This window comes from Mustela nivalis, assembly GCF_964662115.1.
Source record: "Mustela nivalis genome assembly, chromosome: 6".
In the NCBI taxonomy this organism is placed as follows: Eukaryota; Metazoa; Chordata; class Mammalia; order Carnivora; family Mustelidae; genus Mustela; species Mustela nivalis.
Genome location: NC_139025.1, coordinates 104,545,621 through 104,568,567, shown reverse-complemented (window position 1 = coordinate 104,568,567; position 22,947 = coordinate 104,545,621). Strand labels below are relative to the sequence as shown.

At 36.2% G+C, this 22,947-nt stretch overlaps 1 protein-coding gene across 3 annotated transcripts in view; it reads right to left on the bottom strand.

The window, feature by feature from the left end:
• Positions 1–22,947, bottom strand: part of VPS13C (vacuolar protein sorting 13 homolog C) — a 187,592-nt gene that overhangs the window by 26,847 nt on the left and 137,798 nt on the right. For all 3 annotated transcript variants that reach the window (XM_082737311.1, XM_082737309.1, XM_082737310.1), the window contains 7 exons: positions 22,021–22,125; positions 14,806–14,970; positions 12,957–13,085; positions 12,436–12,569; positions 11,663–11,789; positions 7,019–7,254; positions 491–632 (listed from right to left, as the gene is read on the bottom strand). In XM_082737311.1, the coding sequence (XP_082593437.1) occupies positions 491–632; positions 7,019–7,254; positions 11,663–11,789; positions 12,436–12,569; positions 12,957–13,085; positions 14,806–14,970; positions 22,021–22,125 (1,038 nt within the window). The remainder of the gene's footprint in view (positions 1–490; positions 633–7,018; positions 7,255–11,662; positions 11,790–12,435; positions 12,570–12,956; positions 13,086–14,805; positions 14,971–22,020; positions 22,126–22,947) is intronic.

Below are 22,947 nucleotides of genomic sequence, written 5' to 3'. Positions count from 1 at the left end.
TTTGTGACATCTATCCAAGTCCAACAATCATTCACATTTAATGAACTTAATTGAATGGATTTTCTACAGATTTTTCATTACTGAAATAAGTAATTTTGCACAGATTCTATTTACCAATATATTGGTATCATTCAAAACAGAACAAAAGTTCCAATAAACAATATTAATTTCTGCATAATCTTACTGAAAACAAGTTCCATGAAACTGTGATATAAACAGAAGAAATTACAAAAACACAAAAGGGAAACATTTAAATCATGTTTCACAGTATACGATTTAATAACATATTTTGATTTAAAATGTACTAATGATGATCAGTCACGTCAATCCTACTAACAAATAAGAGTTCATTTGCTATAAATTAGTTTCTGCACACACATTTTTACTTGGATAAAATTTTGCACACAAAATTTTACACTAAATTTTCCTTACTTATTATGCACCGATGAAATACATATATAAAAACAAAAACAAAAAAATTCTGGTATACCTCAAAATTATTATCTAGCTTAATCCATCCATGGTCTTTTGATACTTGATATTTTTTATAGGATTGTTCCAGCAACATTATCTGCTTTTGACTAAAAGGCTTCCATTTCTGCTTTGGTTTCATCTCCCAAACAACACCAGAACTAAAACAATTCACAAAGAAAATTAAGTTAGTAGTATATATTAGGCTTGCTGGAATTGCCATTCAACCACAAATTATTACAACTATAAATCTTCTATGAAAATTATACAAGATATTTTTTTAAGCAGCAAAATACACCTGTATTATAAAAGTACATAAGGAAAAGGGGCAGGGGAAATGTTCTTCTCTCACATATTGATATCAATCTATTAAGGAACTCAAACTTTTTTCATAAAAAGCCATATAGTAAATATTTTAGATTTTATGGCTAACACAAAATTGAGGTTAAGTAAGTGCTTCAATAACAAGAGAAAAAAATTGCACACATTTTTCTAATTGACCAGATTCAAAATATAAAAACAACGGAGTACAAATTTATTTTATTTTATTTTAAAAAATATTTTATTTATTTATTTTTCAGAAAGATCACAAGCAGGCATAGAGGGGGAAGCAGACTCCCTATGGAGCAGAGAGCCTGATGCTGGGTTTAATCCCAGGACCCCGAGATCAAAATTTAAAAAAATTTTTTTATAATTGACCTATAACTTGGTACAATTGACATAACATTAATTTCAGGTACACTAATGATTTAATATTTGCATATATTGTGAAATGATCATCACAATAAACCTAGTTAACAACTGTTACCATACGTACTTACAAAAAAATTTTTTTTAACCATTCTCAGGGGTGACAACATTTCATTTCATTATTAGGGCTCAAAGTCAGTATTCATAGAGGCTAATTCTTTAGTCACTTTAAACTCAGCACTGGCTTCTCAAATACAATAAGTGAGCAGTATGGGTAACATCTGTTGACCCATTAAGAGTCAAGGAAAACCACTCAAAATGATTTGCCTTATTTTTAATTGACTATTGATGTTGCTCTGAATGTCCTCAGTTCTTCAAGCAACTATTTTCAGAAAAAGGCTAAGGGTTCTAAGTTTATTAACTCTGGACACCTCTCGTCAGCTGCTACATTCAGATGATTCCAATTACCTCACCATTGGTAAAAGATGTTCCTTGCCTGGCTAACAGATGCGTCATTCAGGTTTTGGGGTTTTTTTTTTTTGGTTTTGGTTTCTTTTTTGTTTGTTTGTTTTTTATTTTTGTAAAGAAAGTCTGTTTTATGTTATTTTTTCTCAAATTTTCAAATTTTTCTGGCCATTCCCTTCCTGTGAGGTGGGTATATTGTGACAAGTGCTTAGATTGGAAATTTCAATATTCTTTTAGCACAGGTAAATATTCTTTTATTTTTTAATTTTATTTTTTTAATTAATTAATTTATTTGACAGAGAAAGATCACAAGTAGGCAGAGAGAGAGAGAGAGAGAGAAGCAGGCTCCCCGCTGATCAAAGAGCCCAATGCGGGGCTCGATCACAGGACCCTGAGATCACCACTTGAGCCAAAGGCAGCAGCTTAACCCACTAAGCCACCCAGGTGCCCCTGTAAATATTCTTTTAGCACAGGGTCATTACATAATAAAATAATGCTTTGCCATTTCATTTAATAACTAACTGTGACCTGGAAGAGTGATACTCAAGGTCCACTTTCTCTACTTCTTTTAACATGATCAGTATGCATTAGTAATAAAAAACAAAAGTTTCAGGATAGTTATATGTGTGGTAATCTACACTCTTGAGTTATTTTTCCTTTGTTGTGTGCTAAGCAGCAGAGCAAAAGCAGCCACAGATATATAAAGAAATAAGCAAGGCTGTGTTCTAATAAAGCCTTAGTTATGGGAGACAAATTCTGAATTTTGTATAATCTTCATGCATTACAAAATACTATTTTCTTTCAATTTTTTCCAACCATTTAAAAATGTAAGAAATTCTTAGACCGAAGTCTCTAGGAAACAGGTCATCAACTAGATTGGGCTCACAGGCCATACTTTGCTGATCCCTGATTAGAGAAGACTGTTTGCATAATGATAAAATACAACCCCATAATATTTTAATTTAACATAGTTTGTTGGTATTAATCAATGACACTGTTAACAATGTCCTTACTATATTATGTATTTAATCAATTAAGATAATGAATAAAATATCTACTATAAATTATATAAATCTTGGGCTGCCTGAGTGGCTCAGTGGGTTAAGCATTCAACTCTTGATTTTGGCTCAGAACGTATTCTCAGGGTTGTGAGATTGAGCTCTGAGTCAGGCTCTGCGCTGGGTGTGGAGACAGCTTAAGATCCTCTCTCTCCCTCTCCCTCTGACCCTCCTCTCTCTCTAAAATGAATGAATGAATGAATGAATGAATGAATAATATAAATCCAACATCAATTCATGACAAAAACGCTTCAACAAATTAGGAAAGGGGGGGGGGACCTCAACCTGAAAAAGAACATCTACAAAAACCTACAGTTAACATCATACTTAAGAGTGAGAAACAAGGGACGCCTGGGTGGCTCAGTTGGTTAAGCAGCTGCCTTCAGCTCAGGTCATGATCCCAGCGTCCTGGAATCGAGTCCCACATCGGTCTCCTTGCTCAGCAGGGAGCCTGCTTCTCCCTCTGCCTCTGCCGGCCATTCTGTCTGCCTGTGCTCGCTCTCCCCCCCCCCCCGTCTCTCTCTCTCTGATAAATAAATAAAATCTTAAAAAAAAAAAAGAGTGAGAAACAAGATGCTTTCTTACTAAGACCAGGAACAAAGAGCAAGGACATCTACTCTTACCACTCCTATTCAACACTGGGAAATCCTAGATAATGCAATAAGTCAAGAAAATAAAAGATATACAGATTAGGAAAGAAGAAATAAAGCTGTCTTTGTTCTCAGATGACAGGACTGTCTATGCAGAAAATCCTAAAGAATCAATAAAAAAAAAAATTCCTGCAACTAATGTTTCAAGATGCAAAGTTAATATACAAAAATCAATTGTGTTCTTACATATCAGCAATGAACAACTGAAATTTGAAATTAATATAAAGGAATGTTTATATTTAGGTATAAACAAAATCTAACAAATTTGTACAGAATCAGTATGAGGAAAACTAGAGAAGTCTGATCAAAAAGATCAAAGATCTAAATACAAGGATCTTTGTACACCCATATGAAGACTGAATAATGTCAAATGTCAGTTCTTTCCAAGTTGATCTATAGCTTCGAAGCAATCCCAACCAATACCCCAGCTAACTGATAAACTAATTCTAAAGTTTATATGGAAAGGCAAAAGACTCAAAAAACATAATATTAAAGAAGAAAAAAGTGGGAGGATTAACACTACATGACTTCAAGATTACCACAAAACTGTAAAAATCAAGACAATGTGGTATAGGTGAAAGAACTGACAATCACACCAAGCGAATGAAGGGTCCAGAAATAGACCCAAACAAATATAGGCAACTGATTTTGAAAAGTAGCAAAGGCAATTCAATGGAAAAAGTACAATCTTTTCAACAAATGGTGACAGAACTGAACATGCAAAAAAAAAAAAATTAATCTAGACTTAGAACTTACAGATTTTACAAAGACTAACTCAAAATGTGTAATTATAGATCTAAATATCAAACACAAAAGTATAAAATCCAGCAGATAACACAGGAGAAAATGCACGTAACTGCATTTTTTTGACTTCTACACTACAACTCCTACAGCACAACTCAGGAAAGGAAATCCGCCCCCCCCCCAGCCCACCCCAGTCTCATTAAAATTAAAAACCTCTTCTGTGTGAAAGACACTGTTAAAAGAATGAAAAGACAACCAAAGACTAGGAGAAAATATTTGCAAAACACATATCTGATAAAAGACTTACTTCAATGATATGAAGAACTCTTGAAATTTAATAAGAAAATGAAAAATTAAAAAATGGGCAAAAGACCTGAATCTCATCAGAGAAGATATTCTGATAGCAAATAAGCATTTGAAAAGATACTCAATAGCACATGTAATTAGGGAATTGCAAATTAAAACAATAATGACATATCACTACATCCCTGTTAGAATGGCCAAAATTTGAAACATGGACAACACCAAATGCTGACAAGGATGTGGGGCAATGAATGCTCACTCACGCATTTCTGGTGGAAATGCAAAATGGTGCAGCCACTTTGAAAAACAACTTGGCAATTCCTTACAAAACTTAACATAATCTTACCATAAAATCCAGCAATCATGCTCCTTGATATATACCCAAATGAGATAAAAACTTATGTCTACACAAAAACCTGCCTATGAATGTTTATAGCAGCTTTAGTCATAAATGCCAAAACGTAGAAGCAACCAAGATGTCTTTCAATAGGTGAATAAACTGGCATATCCGGACATGGGATAGTATTAAGTGATTTTTTAAAATGAGTTATCAAGCACAAAAAGAACATGAGGAAACAAAAAAATATTGCTAAGTGAAAGATGCTTATCTGAAAAAGCTACATACATATGATTCCAATGATATGACATTCTGGGAAAGGCAAAACCTAGGGATGATAAAAAGATCAGTGGTTTCCAGAGGTTCAGAGGGAGGGAGAAAGGGATGAAAAGGTGACACACAGGTGACTTTTTATGATACTGAAACTATACTATAGAACACTGTAATGACAGATGTATTATCCAATTGTCAAACCTATAGAATTTATAACACTAAGAGCAGACATAACAAACAACATCAACACTGGACTTTAGATAATAATAAGGCATCAACCGGGATGCCTGGGTGGCTCAGTTGGTTAAGCGGCTGCCTTCGGCTCAGGTCATGATCCCAGCGTCCTGGGATCGGGTACCACATCGGGCTCCTTGCTCGGCAGGGAGCCTGCTTCTCCCTCTGCCTCTGCCTGCCATTCTGTCTGCCTGTGCTCACTCGCTCTCCCTCTCTCTCTCTCTGATAAATAAATAAAATCTTTAAAAAATAATAATAATAATAAGGCATCAACCTTAGAACATCAACAGTAAAAAATGTACCACACTATTTCAAGATGTTAATAATAGGGGAAAAATGCAGGGCATATGGAAACTTAAGTATGTTACAGCCAATTTTTCTGGAAACCTAAAACTGCCTAAAAAGTAAGTTTATCTTTAAAAATTACATAACTGATTTATTTTCCCTCAGTACACATCCTCACTGAATGTGTATTAAATGCTCACTGCATCAGAAAAAAGATAACAAAAAAAAAAAAAGAAAAAAAGATAACCAAGTTCTTTCAGATGAATTTTTAAAAGTCTTTATAAGTAAGGACCAGTCTGACAAAATGTAATAACACATGTAATATTAAAGTAAAAATAAGTTATATCAAGGAACAGAGTGAAGAAATTGAATTTATAGGACTTAAAAATTATTTTCATATTTAGGTTAAAAATACTGTAAAATTCTCAAGTATATAGCCGAAAGAATGTATTTCTCATATATACACAAATATATTAATATTATATCAACATTATATTATATACCCCTTATTTTTTTATTATATATTATATTAGGGTATATTATATACCCCCTTTTTTTTTTAAGATTTTATTTATTTATTTGACAGAGATCACAAGTAGGCGGAGGGGGGCGGGGGAAGCAGGCTCCTGCTGAGCAGAGAGCCCGATGCAGGGCTTGATCCCAGGACCCTGGAATCATGACCTGAGCTAAAGGCAGAAGCTTTAACCCACTGAGACACCCAGGCACCCCAGGATGTATACCCTTTATAGAATTCTTAATCCATCAGGTGTTACATAAAGTATGTTACATATATGATCTTTTTATTGACTTAATGTTTTACTTCACTAAACATGATTATTGATATTGACGCTATGATGGTTATACATGGGAACATGGTAACCATTCTAACCATCAGTCTCCAAGAAAAGGAGTCTTTTACCAAAGTTAGTGAGATTTAAAAAGTCAAAATAAATAAATTCAAATACTTTTCTTACACAGATACAAGCAGAATCAAAGCAAATAACTGATTCCATCACTATTAAAACATTCTAAATAACCACCCATTAAAGACTATAGACCCATGTCAAATACTGCCTCCTCCATGAATATTTCCTCAAATTTATCTGAACCACTCTTGTCGGCTTTCTCTAATCCAGGCCAGTTTCTTCAGTCTCTACTGCACAAAACAATTTAATTGTTTCTATCTCTGTACTTCCATTGTACGTTTATATACTTCTTTGTAGCATTTCTGTTATCATAATTCATCAAAACAATACATACCAAAAACAAAGAAGCAAACCTCTGTTTTCTCCACCAAATGATGATGAGTACAGTAAGTACAGGGGCATTATCTTAGTCATCTTTCTATCTTAGGGGCTTTTCAATTAGCAGTGAAAAAAAAAAACTATTCATAAGTTATGCTGAAAGAATATAAAAATTCAGAACAGCTGTTTACTCTCAGTAAACTTGATATTATGAACTCAATGTTTTTTAAAGATTTCTGATGCCCCATCTTCTTTCTTCCATACCTGGTTATCCCAACATATGAAACTTCCTGCTTGTTTTCATTGTTAACCAGGGAAAGCCCAAGACTGTGGAGAGAAAAGGTTATTTCATGATCAGCCTGCTCCATTTCTTCTGCCTGCAGTGCTTTGGAAACCAAGGCAACATCATCAGTGAAAAGCAACACTCTCTGGCGTCCATCTAGGAATGATACCCAGTGAATCTGAGTATTTGCATCATAGGGAAACTGGCCACATTCATCCTGGGGAAAAGAAAGACTATATTAAACCTATAAGCAGTAAGTTTTTATTACATAAAGTTAAACTACAGTATCTGAGAACATTTAGAAAAGTTTAAAAAACATGACTATAAATTGGAAAGCTAACCATCAAAATGACATAAATTGATTAAAGTCATAACATATTTTAACTCACCAATGCTTTCAAACAATAACAAACATTAATAGTGCTTTGTTTTTTTTGTACCCTACATTTGACTGCTCCAAGGGCACTCAGGAGGAACAAGAGTACCCTGCAAGGGCACCTCTGTCCTAAGACGCTTATTTGTCTCCAAGACGGAGAGGTTCCTAAGTTTATTAGAAGAGTAACCTCATATAATAACTTATAACACTGCAAATATTTCTATAAGTCACACCATATAAAACTATTGTTTGTACTTAGAGTGTACTGCTTTGTAAAGCCTTCATGGCTGAAGGTCTCATATAGCACTAAAAATATAAGACTTGATTTAGTCAGTGTTTTTAGAGACTGAAATAATGATTTCCTCCTCATTCTGGGCTACATAAATATAAGAGTTTATTTCAACAAACAGTACAGGGACCTACTATATACTTTTCATTTCATGCTTTCTTGGAAAAAAAGGCAAACAAAGGATTTATCAAGAGAATAGGAACAGTTCAGTTTGGTTGCTGTTTATTATCTGTCTATTGCTTTTTTTTTTTTTAATTGAAGTATGGTTGACACACGATGTTTCATTAGTTTTAGGTGGACAACAATGTAATTCAACAACGCTCTACATTATCTATACTCACCACAAGCATAGCTACCATCTGTCACCATTCAATGCTATTACCGTACCACTGACTATATTCCCTATGCTGGACTTGTCAGCTCCATGACTTACTCATTCCATAACTGGAAGCCTGTATGTTCCACTGCCATTCACCCATTTTGCTCACCCCCCACCTCAATCTCTGGCAACCACAAGTTTGTTCTCTGTATTGATGGGTCTGTTTCTGGCTTTGTTTGCTTGTTTGGTTGGTTGTTGTTTTTTAGATTCCAGTGTTAAAGTGAAATCATACAGGTATTTTTCTTTCTCTGACTTATTTCTCTTAGCATAGTACTCTCAAGGTCCATCCATGTTTTCGTAAATGGCATGAACTCATCATTTTTAAGACTGAGTGAATGGAATATTACTTTGTCATAGCATCATATTCTATTTAAAGTTTTTTTTTTTAAGATTTTATTTATTTATTTAACAGAGAGAAATCACAAGTAGACAGAGAGTCAGGCAGAGAGAGAGAGAGGGAAGCAGGCTCCCTGCTGAGCGGAGAGCCCGATGCGGGACTCGATCCCAGGACCCTGAGATCATGACCCGAGCCGAAGGCAGCAGCTCAACCCACTGAGCCACCCAGGCGCCCCCTATTTAAAAGTCTTTGCTTTGAATTATAGTTGTGTAGAAATTAAAATGAACAACTTTGCTTTCTTTTTACTTATTTGCCTCCTAAATCCTTACTGCCTCTTCATGCTTTTAACGTTCTATGTTAGTTTGGTTAAGACATATCTTTTGTAAGTAGCATATATTTAGATACTGTTTTCTAACTTAATCTGAGTTTTGTCTTTTAATAGGAGAATTTAAACCATTTTCAAAACTGATGGGAAGTTAAACCATCATAATTGATGAGAAGCATGGTTTAATGGAAAAAGTCCATAGACTATGAAGTCAGATAGACCTGGTTTTGAATTTTATTTTATTTATTTTACTTTTTATTTTTAAAGATTTTATTTATTTATTTGACAGACAGAGATCACAAGTAGGCAGAGAAGCAGGCAGAGAGAGAGGGGGAAGCAGGCTCCCCGCTAAGCAGAGAGCCAGATGCAGGACTCTACCCAGGACCCTGGAATCATGACCTGAGCCAAAGGCAGAGGCTTTAACCCATTGAGCCACCCAGGCGTCCCCTGGTTTTGAATTTTAACCAGCAGTTCTGAATTCCCATCATAAGAATTAGTGATAATATGCAGAAATCATTAACACAGGAGACAGATGCAATAAAATGTACTTGCCACTTGTTACATACTTACTTAAGTCTCCTTCCTTTACTCTAAGAGCAAAATTGTCTTTATTTTCGTTTTCTCAATTGCTTAAAATTTTCTTACCAATGATTTTAGTTCTACTAATTAATAGATTTTTAAAAAAACAAAAACTTTAATCTGTACTTCTGTAATTAGAATTTAAGATTAAATGGTATATTTATGGTATGAACAGAATATACTGTTTCCTTACTCCACTTCTACTTCATTTGGGTGTGTCTTTTTATTTCACCATGCATTCTTCTATTTCATAGCTGTTACAGCTTTGTAACTTAGTTGAGGATGCAAGACATAAACTTGGAAAATTTCTTGTATAATTTATATATATATATACAATTTATATATATATATATATTATATATATATATAAATAAATATATATATAATTTCTTCTATAGTAAAAGAAGTTTCAGGGGTATAATCACCTTCTGATTCTACAGGATAATTCCACATTTTTCTCCTGAGCTTTTTTTTTTTTTTTTTTTTCATAAACCCTGTGTTGCTGGGTTTTTTTTGTTTTTTGTTTTATTATATATATATATAATTTCTTCTATAGTAAAAGAAGTTTCAGGGGTATAATCACCTTCTGATTCTACAGGATAATTCCACATTTTTCTCCTGAGCTATTTTTTTTTTTTTTTCATAAACCCTGTGTTGCTGGTTTTTTTTTGTTTTTTGGGTTTTTTTGCCCTGTTCATTCACACTTAATAAGGAAATATCTGTTCAAACCTAATATTTGTCAATAATGTATGGATTTTCTTTGAACTGCCTCACCATGTTCACCTGGGCCTAAGTGGAACTCTGTTCTCAAATCGACTTAGCAAACAAGGGAATGGGCAACTGCCTTGCTTCTATCTCAGTTTCCAGAATCTGGCAGATTAGCTGCTAACTGAGGCACAATTCTCTACTTTTCCTATTGCCTGGCTCCCTGGTTCTCCAACACCAAATAGAAAAGAAACATTAAAAACCACAATCGCCACATACACTATTCCCAGATTCTTCCTCAATCTGCCTCAGTATACACATCTGAATATCCTCCTCCAGGAGTTCTTTCCCACTTTCTCTCTAGTGTCTATATACTCTCACTGGGTGTTGTAGTTACTGAGTAGCATTAAATGTGACAAGAGGGAAACAATACCAGCACAGTCAGAGACCTCTGCTAGAGCTCCCATGTCTCTGAGCCAAGAGCTAAGAGGATCAGGGAATTTAAGCCTCTGTACCATTTACAAAACTTGGAGTTTTGGTCTTGTAAAAAGTAAAGCACAAGCAAGGCAGTATAGCTCCATCAAATTGTTATGGTGAAAATTATTCCAAGAATCTCGTAACAGGGACGCCTGGGTGGCTCAGCTGGTTAAGCGGCTGCCTTCGGCTCAGGTCATGATCCTAGCGTCCTGGGATCGAGTCCCACATCGGGCTCCTTGCTCAGCCAGGAGCCTGCTTCTCCCTCTGCCTCTGCCTACCACTCTGTCTGCTTGTGCTCACTCTCGCTCCTCTCTCTGACAAATAAATAAATAAAATCTTAAAAAAAAAAAGAAAAAAAAAAGAATCTCGTAACAGAGGAACTATTTGATTTTTAAAAGTGGGTTAAGTCTCTTTTCTGGGTATTTCAGAGGGAATAGAGGACAGGATAATTCAGCCACTATTGACTTTTTAAAGCAAAAGTCAATAAAGTTTTTTTTAACAACTGGCATTATCAGACAGCAGAACAGGACACACTGTATGAACTTTTCATAACAGAATATATTTCTATAGAAACAAAAGATCTATATTACTAACATAGGAGCAATTCCTACACTAGAGAAAGGCTGGTAGGTGAATCCTTAAGACCTTCCCAAAGTTTAAGAGTCTAAGAATAACATACTTGATTAAATTAGCTACCTAAATATTATTTTAATAAATTATTACATTAAATTGCTTCTGTGGGTTAATTTGCATACTGTCCAATTTCTTTAATTAAAATATATGGTCTTCATTGGGAAAATATGCCTAAAAACCTCACAGCCAACAGTGGCATGCATATGTTCAAAATAAAGTTGTTTTTACTTAGCTTTAAAATTCCTTTCTTTAAAAAAAAATGGTATATATAAAAAGATACTTCACTGGTCTTTACTCGGACAAGATAAAGCAGGCCTGTTTTTTAAACTGTAAAGAAATTATTTTGACTAATCTAAAATACTGATATGAACTACTTGCAATCTAAACTCCAAAACCAACCTATTTTGAAAATACTTCCAATTCATTTTTAGTTGAGTAAGGACAAACATGACGGTGAGAATCTGGCCTGTCTGCTTCCTTCGCCACCAGGCCCCTCTTACAGTACTCATTCACATCACACGATACCTTTAACAGACTGTGTTCTCCGGTATTTGCTGCGTATGTCCAGGTAAGTTTTCTGGTACCAGTAGGATCTGCCCAGGCAAAAAGTCGAGCTTCTCCTGGCACCAAGTGCACCTCCTCCTGTGACCCACTGAAACACAACCACCAGAGGAAAGATGAAAACAGCCAGGCCCTCAGTAACCGAGACCTGTGGTTTACAGAGGAGTGGACTGGCACAAAAATCTTCAAAAATTGCCTTTCTTAATAAACGGAACTCTGCCTAAAAATAAGTACCCTAAAATGTCCAATAAACTAACAGCTTAAAGCTTGAGGGATGGGAATATTGCCTTTCTGAAGTTGCAGTGTGCTCCAGACTGATGCAGGCCATGGAATCTATTAAAGTAAACAAATTGGCACATCAGGGCTCACCTGCAGAAAAAGCTATAAACAATAAATCCTTTAGCACAGTAGAACTTTAAGCACTCAGTGCTTAAATTTAAGTTTATGAATCAAATGCAATAGATAAGAAACATGAGTCTTGGAGAAAATAAAAAATTAGGTCCACACTGTTGCTACTCAAACTGTGATCTATGGAGAAACAGCAGTCTTTAATAATTTGAAACTCCCAGAAATCTTGTTAAAATGCAGGTTCTGATTGAGTAGGTTTTAGGCAAGGCCCAGGATTTTGTGCTTCCAGACTGTGGGCCTTTCTATGGGACCTCAAAGAAAAACACATAGAAAGGACTGTGGGCCAGTAAAAAGCAAATGAGATTTCCCATGCACCTTGTTTTTCATACCTCTGTTTGTATGTGAGGACATCCTGTGATGTGTGGTTTATTACTAGGGCAGGTGCAGATCCCTCGTGGTAATCAGAAAAGGTTATGACAGTTGAGTGTTCAGCAGTGTTTACATCCACCAAGATACCCCCATTCTATTGCAGAAAAAAAAAAATCTGTTTGAGGCATTGGCTTCACTTGCAGGGACATTTGGAATTTCAATCAGTTATGTAGACACAAAAGTCTGTTTTCTTAAGTTGTTACTGAAAAGCACACTGGCTCTGATCTCTTACAAATACATGCATAACACCTTACAAATATATATATTAGCACCTTCAAATGATTACTGGTAGATTTTTTTTCCAGTTGAATTTTTTTTAATTTAAATTCAATTAGTAGTAGATTTTATAGCATGTTTGAATAAAATATTTTAAAGCGGATTTTTAAAACTGAAGACATTGCATTTTAAAACATGAAATCATAATAAGAAATTAAACTAAATTAAGTTAAATTAAATTAAATTAAAAACCATGAAAACATACCAGCTCTTCTAAGCTCAGTAAAGTGCCATTATCCTGTCGGTTATAAAAAAATGGTTTGGAGGATCCTTCATGGCCCACCACTCTCACACAAAGTTTGCCTGACAAATTTTCGGGCCAAAAGGGAAGGCACTGAAAAAGTAAAAGTTAATATCAGTCTTAAAACAATATTGGGGTATCAGTAAGACAATGGCTAATTAAGTTTTCAATTCTAAATATGATCATGATACAATTATTACTAAGTTTCTTAAAATATTTCCTCCACATCTCATGTTAAGATTATTAATAACATAAGGCCTATTTATGAAACCAAAGAAACTCCATCAGAAGAACACAGATCTATTAGTTTGTATGCACTTACGGAATAACTGTAATATGAGAAACTAAAGAGCTTACTGATTAAGAATGCCTCAAATGTCCTGAATACTTAAAACCTATAATCTTAAAACATCTGCTTTTGTGCATATCCCATTATAATTCCATAATGCACTATGAATTCTTTCAGTGTTATCTTAGCCTAGAAAAACTAGAAAGACAATTGAAGGCAGAGAAGAGAATAGCACAGACCTTGCTGGAAGTCCTAAAATTACCTTCCTAACCGTTTGATTTTAATCAAAGCATATACCTCTCTGAGCCTTATCTGTAAAACTGAGGTTTTACTTCCTAATAAAATACAAAATGTCCCTCTGTTATACAATACTAGGTAAATCCTATCTCTGAATGAAAATGTTACTATTATCAAACCCACATCAATGATAATGAGCACGTATATGTTGAGAGATCTTTTTATTTAACACATAATATATTATTTGTTTCAGGGGTACAGGTCTGTGACTCATCAGTCTCACACAATTCACAGCACTCACCATAGCACATAACCTCCCCAGTGTCCATAACCCTGTCACTCTATCCCTCCCCCATCACCCCCCAGCAACCCTCAGTTTGTTTCCTGAGATTAAGAGTCAACAGAGATCATTCTAAGTACCTTGGAAAGTCCATGCCTCTCAGAGCTCGAAATTTATATAACTGGAATCATTCCTCTTAATCTCTTGCTAAGTTTATACACACACACACACACACACACACACACACACAATTTTGTTTATGAGGTATACAGAAGAATGGTTCTTAAAGCTCAGCTGGTTTGGTTGAAAACAGGCAAATTCAAGGAGGAACACTCATCTTTGCACCTATCCTCTTCCCTTCACTCTCTTCACTCCTAAAATCTTATTGAACCTGCAGTGTTTAGTTCAAATGCCATCTCTTCTATGAAACACTCCCTTTTTAATCTTGGCCACAATAATGGTGACTTCTAATGACTGTACTGACTTTAGGGAAGTATGAGATTCAATTTCCTTCTCAGTAAAGTGAGGGGGTTGATTTTAAGAAATTTTCAAGGAAACTCTCAGATAATCTATTCAGAAATACTAAAACCACCTATAACTTTGCATGTATTTTCTTCCATGTATTAATTTATATGAGTCTTAAGCCCTCCAGCAAGATTACATGCTTCTTGAATGCAAAGACATTATCCTGACTACTAAGATAATTCATAGTACATTATCCTTATCTTCATTTCACAATACACAACCATACGATCTATACATATAGGAAAAACTAAAGACTGGGTGTTAGCCTTCTAGACTGGCTGCTGATAAATATTACCAGTACTTTTCTTCTTTTTTAAACATGTGTTTAGAGTGCAAAAGCAAAGCGAAGTTTTTCTATCATATTTTAATACAAAAATATGATAGAAAAATGAGTATAACAAAGAAGAATATGTGATTCTTATTTATATGGCCATATTTATTCATACATTTTAGGACCCAGTTGTAGTAAAAGAAAATTTTACCTCTGAAGAAGCAATATAATTCCACTTATTAGTGGGCATTGAGCCATCAGCTGCAATTTCACCAACTTCTAGTTCAAATGATGACTTGTTTGCAATGGTGCAAAAGGGAGTCAGAGTAACTATTCGTGTAAGATTAAAACTGCTCATTTTGATGCTAACACCAACCTGTATGAGGAAAAAAACAAGTGTATAATTTCTCCGTACTTTATACAGTTTCTTTTTGGGGGGGGGGAGCTATTTTAATTTTTTATTTCTTATAAACATATATTTTTATCCCCAGGGGTACAGGTCTGTGAATCACCAGGTTTACACACTTCACAGCACTCATCAAAGCACATACCCTCCCCAATGTCCATAATCCCACCCCTTTCTCCTAACCTCCCTCCCCCAGCAACCCTCAGTTTGTTTTGTGAGATTAAGAGTCACTTATGGTTTGTCTCCCTCCCAAATCCATCTTGTTTCATTGATTCTTCTTCTACCCACTTAAGCCCCCATGTTGCATCACCACTTCCTCATATCAGGGAGATCATATGATAGTTGTCTTTCTCCACTTGACTTATTTCGCTAAGCATGGTACGCTCTAGTTCCATCCATGTTGTCACAAATGGCAAGATTTCATTTCGTTTGATGGCTGCATAGTATTCCATTGTGTATATATACCACATCTTCTTGATCCATTCATCTGTTGATGGACATCTAGGTTCTTTCCATAGTTTGGCTCTTGTGGACATTGCTGCTATAAACATTCGGGTGCACGTGCCCCTTTGGATCACTACGTTTGTATCTTTAGGGTAAATACCCAGTAGTGCAATTGCTGGGTCATAGGGCAGTTCTATTTTCAACATTTTGAGGAGCCTCCATGCTGTTTTCCAGAGTGGCTGCACCAGCTTACATTCCCACCAACAGTGTAGGAGGGTCCCCTTTCTCCGCATCCTCGCCAGCATCTGTCATTTCCTGACTTGTTGATTTTAGCCAATCTGACTGGTGTGAGGTGATACCTCATTGTGGTTTTGATTTGTATTTCCCTGATGCCCAGTGATATGGAGCACTTTTTCATGTGTCTGTTGGCCATCTGGATGTCTTCTTGGCAGAAATGTCTGTTCATGTCCTCTGCCCATTTCTTGATTGGATTATTTGTTCTTTGGGTGTTGAGTTTGCTAAGATCTTTATAGATTTTGGACACTAGTCCTTTATCTGATATGTCGTTTGCAAATATCTTCTCCCATTCTGTCAGTTGTCTTTTGATTTTATTAACTGTTTCCTTTGCTGTGCAAAAGCTTTTGATCTTGATGAAATCCCAATAGTTCATTTTTGACCTTGCTTCCCTTGCCTATGGCGATGTTCCTAGGAAGATGTTGCTGCGGCTGAGATTGAAGAGGTTGCTGCCTGTGTTCTCCTCAATGATTTTGATGGATTCCTTTCGCACATTGAGGTCCTTCATCCATTTTGAGTCTGTTTTTGTGTGTGGTGTAAGGAAATGGTCCAATTTCATTTTTCTGCATGTGGCTGTCCAATTTTCCCAGCACCATTTATTGAAGAGGCTGTCTTTTTTCCATTGGATATTCTTTCCTGCTTTGTCAAAGATTAGTTGACCATAGAGTTGAGGGTCTATTTCTGGGCTCTCTATTCTGTTCCATTGATCTATGGGTCTGTTTTTGTGCCAATACCATGCTGTCTTGATGATGACAGCTTTGTAATAGAGCTTGAAGTCCGGAATTGTGATGCCACCAAGGTTGGCTTCCTTTTTCAATATCCCTTTGACTATTCGAGGTCTTTTCTGGTTCCATATAAATTTTAGAATTATTTGTTCCATTTCTTTGAAAAAGATGGATGGTACTTTGATAGGAATTGCATTGAATGTGTAGATTGCTTTAGGTAGCATAGACATTTTCACAATATTTATTCTTCCAATCCAGGAGCATGGAACATTTTTCCATTTCTTTGTGTCTTCCCCAATTTCTTTCATGAGTACTTTATAGTTTTCTGAGTATAGATTCCGTGCCTCTTTGGTTAGGTTTATTCCTAGGTATCTTATGGTTTGGGGTGCAATTGTAAATGGGATTGACTCCTTAATTTCTCTTTCTTCTGTCTTGTTGTTGGTGTAGAGAAATGCAACTGATTTCTGTGCATTGATTTTATATCCTGACAGTTTACTGAATTCCTGTATAAGTTCTAGCAGTTTTGGAGTGGAGTCTTTTGGGTTTTCCACATATAGTATCATATCATCTGCGAAGAGTGATAATTTGACTTCTTCTTTGCCGATTTGGATGCCTTTAATTTCCTTTTGTTGTCTGATTGCTGAGGCTAGGACCTCTAGTACTATGTTGAATAGCAGTGGTGATAATGGACATCCCTGCCGTGTTCCTGACCTTAGCGGAAAAGCTTTCAGTTTTTCTCCATTGAGAATGATATTTGCAGTGGGTTTTTCATAGATGGCTTTGATGATATTGAGGTATGTGGACTCTATCCCTACACTTTGAAGAGTTTTGATCAGGAAGGGATGCTGTACTTTTTCAGCATCTATTGAGATTATCATATGGTTCTTGTTCTTTCTTTTATTGATGTGTTGTATCTCATTGACTGATTTGCGGACGTTGAACCAACCTTGCAGCCCTGGAATAAATCCCACTTGGTCGTGGTGAATAATCCTTTTAATGTACTGTTGAATCCTATTGGCTTGTATTTTGGTGAGAATTTTTGCATCTGTGTTCATCAAGGATATTGGTCTATAGCTCTCTTTTTTGATGGGATCCTTGTCTGGTTTTGGGATCAAGGTGATGTTCGCCTCATAAAATGAGTTTGGAAGTTTTCCTTCCATTTCTATTTTTTGGAACAGTTTCAGGAGAATGGGAATTAGTTCTTCTTTAAATGTTTGGTAGAATTCCCCTGGGAAGCCGTCTGGCCATGGGCTTTTGTTTGTTTGGAGATTTTTAATGACTGTTTCAATCTCCTTACTGGCATTCTATTTCTTCCTGGTTCAGTTGTGGTAGTTTATATGTTTCTAGGAATGCATCCATTTCTTCCAGATTGTCAAATTTATTGCCGTAGAGTTGCTCATAGTATGTTCTTATAATAGTTTGTATTTCTTTGGTGTTAGTTGTGATCTCTCCTCTTTCATTCATGATTTTATTTATTTGGGTCCTTTCTCTTTTCTTTTTGATAAGTCAGGCCAGGGGCTTATCAATTTTATTAATTCTTTCAAAGAACCAGCTCCTAGTTTTGTTGATTTGCTCTATTGCTTTTTTGGTTTCTATTTCATTGATTTCTGCTCTGATCTTTATGATTTCTCTTCTCCTGCTGGGCTTAGGGTTTCTTTCTTGTTCTTTCTCCAGTTCCTTTAGGTGTAGGGTTAGGTTGTGTACCTGAGACCTTTCTTGTTTCTTGAGAAAGGCATGTACTGCTATATATTTTCCTCTCAGGACTGCCTTTGTTGTGTCCCACAGATTTTGAACCGTTGTATTTTCATTATCATTTGTTTCCATGATTTTTTTCAATTCTCCTTTAATTTCCCAGTTGACCCATTCATTCTTTAGAAGGATGCTGTTTAGTCTCCATGTATTTGGGTTCTTTCCAAACTTCCTTTTGTGGTTGAGTTCTAGCTTTAGAGCATTGTGCTCTGAAAATATGCAGGGAATGATCCCAATCTTTTGATACCGGTTGAGTCCTGATTTAGGACCGAGGATGTGATCTATTCTGGAGAATGTTCCATGTGCACTAGAGAAGAATGTGTATTCTGTTGCTTTGGGATGAAATGTTCCGAATATATCTGTGATGTCCATCTGGTCCAGTGTGTCGTTTAAGGCCTTTATTTTCTTGCTGATCTTTTGCTTGGATGATCTGTCCATTTCAGTGAGGGGAATGTTAAAGTCCGCTACTATTATTGTATTATTGTTGATGTGTTTCTTTGATTTTGTTATTAATTGGTTTATATAGTTGGCTGCTCCCACATTGGGGGCATAGATATTTAAAATTGTTAGATCTTCTTGTTGGACAGACCCTTTGAGTATGATATAGTGTCCTTCCTCATCTCTTATTATAGTCTTTGGCTTAAAATCTAATTGATCTGATATAAGGATTGCCACTCCTGCTTTCTTCTGATATCCATTAGCATGGTAAATTCTTTTCCACCCCCTCACTTTAAATCTGGAGGTGTCTTCGGGTTTAAAATGAGTTTCTTGGAGGCAACATATAGATGGGTTTTGCTTTTTTATCCATTTTGATACCCTGTGTCTTTTGACAGGGGCATTTAGCCCATTAACATTCAGGGTAACTATTGAGAGATATGAATTTAGTGCCATTGTATTGCCTGTAAGGTGACTGTTACTGTATATGGTCTCTGTTCCTTTCTGATCTACCACTTGTAGGCTCTCTCTTTGCTTAGGGGACCCCTTTCAATATTTCCTGTAGAGCTGGTTTGGTGTTTGCAAATTCTTTCAGTTTTTGTTTGTCCTGGAAGCTTTTAATCTCTCCTTCTATTTTCAATGATAGCCTAGCTGGATATAGTATTCTTGGCTGCATGTTTTTCTCATTTAGTGCTCTGAAAATATCATGCCAGCTCTTTCTGGCCTGCCAAGTCTCTGTGGATAAGTCAGCTGCCAATCTAATATTTTTACCATTGTATGTTACAGACTTCTTTTCCCGGGCTGCTTTCAGGATTTTCTCTTTGTCACTGAGACTTGTGAATTTTACTATTAGGTGACGGGGTGTGGGCCTATTCTTATTGATTTTGAGGGGTGTTCTCTGAACCTCCTGAATTTTGATGCTCGTTCCCTTTGCCATATTGGGGAAATTCTCCCCAATAATTCTCTCCAGTATACCTTCTGCTCCCCTCTCTTTCTTCTTCTTCTGGAATCCCAATTATTCTAATGTTGTTTCGTCTTATGGTGTCACTTATCTCTCGAATTCTCTCCTCGTGGTCCAGTAGCTGTTTGTCCCTCTTTTGCTCAGCTTCTTTATTCTCTGTCATTTGGTCTTCTATATCACTAATTCTTTCTTCTGCCTCATTTATCCTAGCAGTGAGAGCCTCCATTTTTGATTGCACCTCATTAATAGCTTTTTTGATTTCAACTTGGTTAGATTTTAGTTCTTTTATTTCTCCAGAAAGGGCTTTTATATCTCCCGAGAGGGTTTCTCTAATATCTGCCATGCCTTTTTCGAGCCCAGCTAGAACCTTGAGAATTGTCATTCTGAACTCTAGATCTGACATATTACCAATGTCTATATTGATTAGGTCCCTAGCCTTCAGTACTGCCTCTTGTTCCTTTTTTTGTGGTGAATTTTTCCGTCTTGTCATTTTGTCCAGATAAGGGTATATGAAGGAGCAAGTAAAATACTAAAAAGGTGGCAACAACCCCAGGAAAATATGCTTTAACCAAATCAGAAGAGATCCCAAATCGTGAGGGGGGAGAAAGGGGATAAAAAGAGGTTCAAAAAGGAAGAAAGAGAAAAAAAGAGGAAAAAAAAAAAGAAAAGAAAAGAATTTAAAAAAAAAGAAAATGAATAAAGAAAAATATAAAAAAAGAAAAAATATATATATTAGATAAACTAGTTAAAAAACGTTAAAAAAGAAAAGGGTAAAAATTTAAAAAAAAAAATTTTACCCGAAGGCGAGAAAAAAGAAAAAAAAATGAAAAAGAAAAAAATCAAATTAACTGCAAGACTAAAAAAAAAATCACAGGGAGAAAGCCATGATTTCCGTGCTTTGCTTTCTCCTCCTCTGGAATTCTGCTGCTCTCCTTGGTATTGAAACCGCACTCCTTGGTAGGTGAACTTGGTCTTGGCTGGATTTCTTGTTGATCTTCTGGGGGAGGGGCCTGGTGTAGTGATTCTCAAGTGTCTTTGCCCCAGGTGGAATTGCACCACCCTTACCAGGGGCCGGGCTGAGTAATCCGCTCCGGTTTGCTTTCAGGAGCTTTTGTTCCCTGAGCACTTTCCATAGAGTTCCGGAGGACGGGAATACAAATGGCGGCCTCCTGGTCTCCGGCCGGGACAAGCCGAGAGCCCGGGGCCCCACTCCTCAGTGTGCCCTCAGAGAACAGTTCCCAGTCACTTCCGTCTGCCTGACCTCTGGCCGCGCTCCGAGCTCACCGAGCCTGCGGCTGGTTCAAGGTAACACCGAGCTGTGAGCTTACTGTCGGCTCTGTCTCTGTAGCCGGCTTTCCCGTTCCAATACCTGCAAGCTCTGCGACACTCAGACACCCCCTATCCTTCTGTGACCCTGTGGGACCTGAGGCCACATTGACCCCGTGTGGGCTTCGCCCCGGTTTAGGCTCTGGAGTGATGTCCCTCCGTGGAACAGACTTTTAAAAGTCCCGATTTTGTGCTCCGTTGCTCCGCCGCTTGCCGGGAGCCAGCCCCTCCCCCTGCAGTCTATCTTCCTGTCGCTTTGGATTCATGTCTCTGCCAGTCCTACCTTTCAGAAAGTGGTTGTTTTTCTGTTTCCAGAATTGTTGTTCTTCTTCTCTTTGATCTGCCAATGGATTTGTAGGTGTTTGCAGTCTTTAGATAAGCTATCTAGCTGATCTCCTGTTAGCTGAAATAGTCTCAGCCTGTTACTTCTCCGCCATCTTGACTCCTCTCTCTATACAGTTTCTTTGATATGTACATACATATACCCCATTCATACATGAATTTCTTAAAATATTTTAAAATAAAACTTGTTAAAAAAAAGTAACTAATATAAGCCATATTCAACTACTGCTTATCTTTTCACTAAAAAAATTTTTGGTTCCTTAATTTGATTCCCTCAGAAATCAATTCAAGAAACACCAAGAGGTAATCTAACTAATGATGACATAATATTTATTTTATTTATATTCTTTATTTTTTAACATTTCAAACATAAATTCTTTTATAATTAGTGAAGAGGCTCAGTTCCGCTGCTTTATTATCTCTGTTAATGAACTAATATGAAAATTTCAAAGTGGCAATAAAACAGGTCCACTGGCATCAGATTATTTAAATTTTCACAATCAAATTTAATATTTAAGAAACATTTGGCAGAGAATAATATGGAATGAGGATTCCACTTACTGTCTTAAACTTTTATAAATTCAGGTTTTATCCTCATACCAGTGGCCAGAGAAAATTATAGAGATAACAGTCCTTTACACAATACTTTGAACTCAAATTTCTGAACCCCTTAGATCTAGCTAGTTTAGTGAACCAAAGAAAATGTGAATGAAATCAGAGGTAAATAAGCAAGCAGAATCTTACCAGGTACTCCATATTGTTGGCAGGACACTTCACACACCCATAACTTCCCACTGTATCCAATGAAAATCCACTGGACCAGGCACTAGTTGAAATTTTCAGTTGTACCTACACCAGAACACACAACCATCATATAAGAAACCTAAAAGACTATATTAATATTTTATTTGAGGGAAAGTTGTTAGATCACTAGAAATTTATTTAGTATCATGGGACACAAAAAAATAATCAAAGCCATATGGCCAATGGGTCACAGAACCACAGATATTCTAGAAGCCAATAAAATAAAACCAGAGTTCCAATTTTTCCATTCACCTATGCAATGAGTTTAGTGAATTTAAAGATGTATACCAATGAGATCCTCTGTTGTTTAAAAAAAACACAAAAAACCACCATAATGTAAACTGGTATTTTCCAGTGTTACACTTAAGATATTGAGCTAACAAATTCTTAAAGTTCTAAAACACAGAGAATTGATGCCTTTAATATTATTCAGCAAATGTTAAATGAAAAGCATTATGATCAGCAGAATGGAAGACAACAGGACACCACTCCTATCTTTAATGAGCTCCAACTAAACAGGGAGATGGAAAACACTACTAGTAATTATGATGCAAGACTCAATGTGACTAATGGTTACACAAGTGGTACAAAATGCTATGAAGGTGAGAAGGTAAAAAGTTTACTTCTAGCTATGAGATCTAGATAAAGTTTTATAGAAGAGATCTAAGAGATCTAAGTGTGCTCCTCCATCTACCCAGACCTACTGACTGAAATAGAGGTACAACCCAGAAATACGTTTGAAAAGCCCTCTAGGTGATTCTAATGCAAACGGATATTTGAGAACCACTGCTCTAAGAGGACATGGATGCAATATCTAGCTCCACTTTTGACAGCTTGAAATCCCTTCACACATGTCATGCCTGAGCA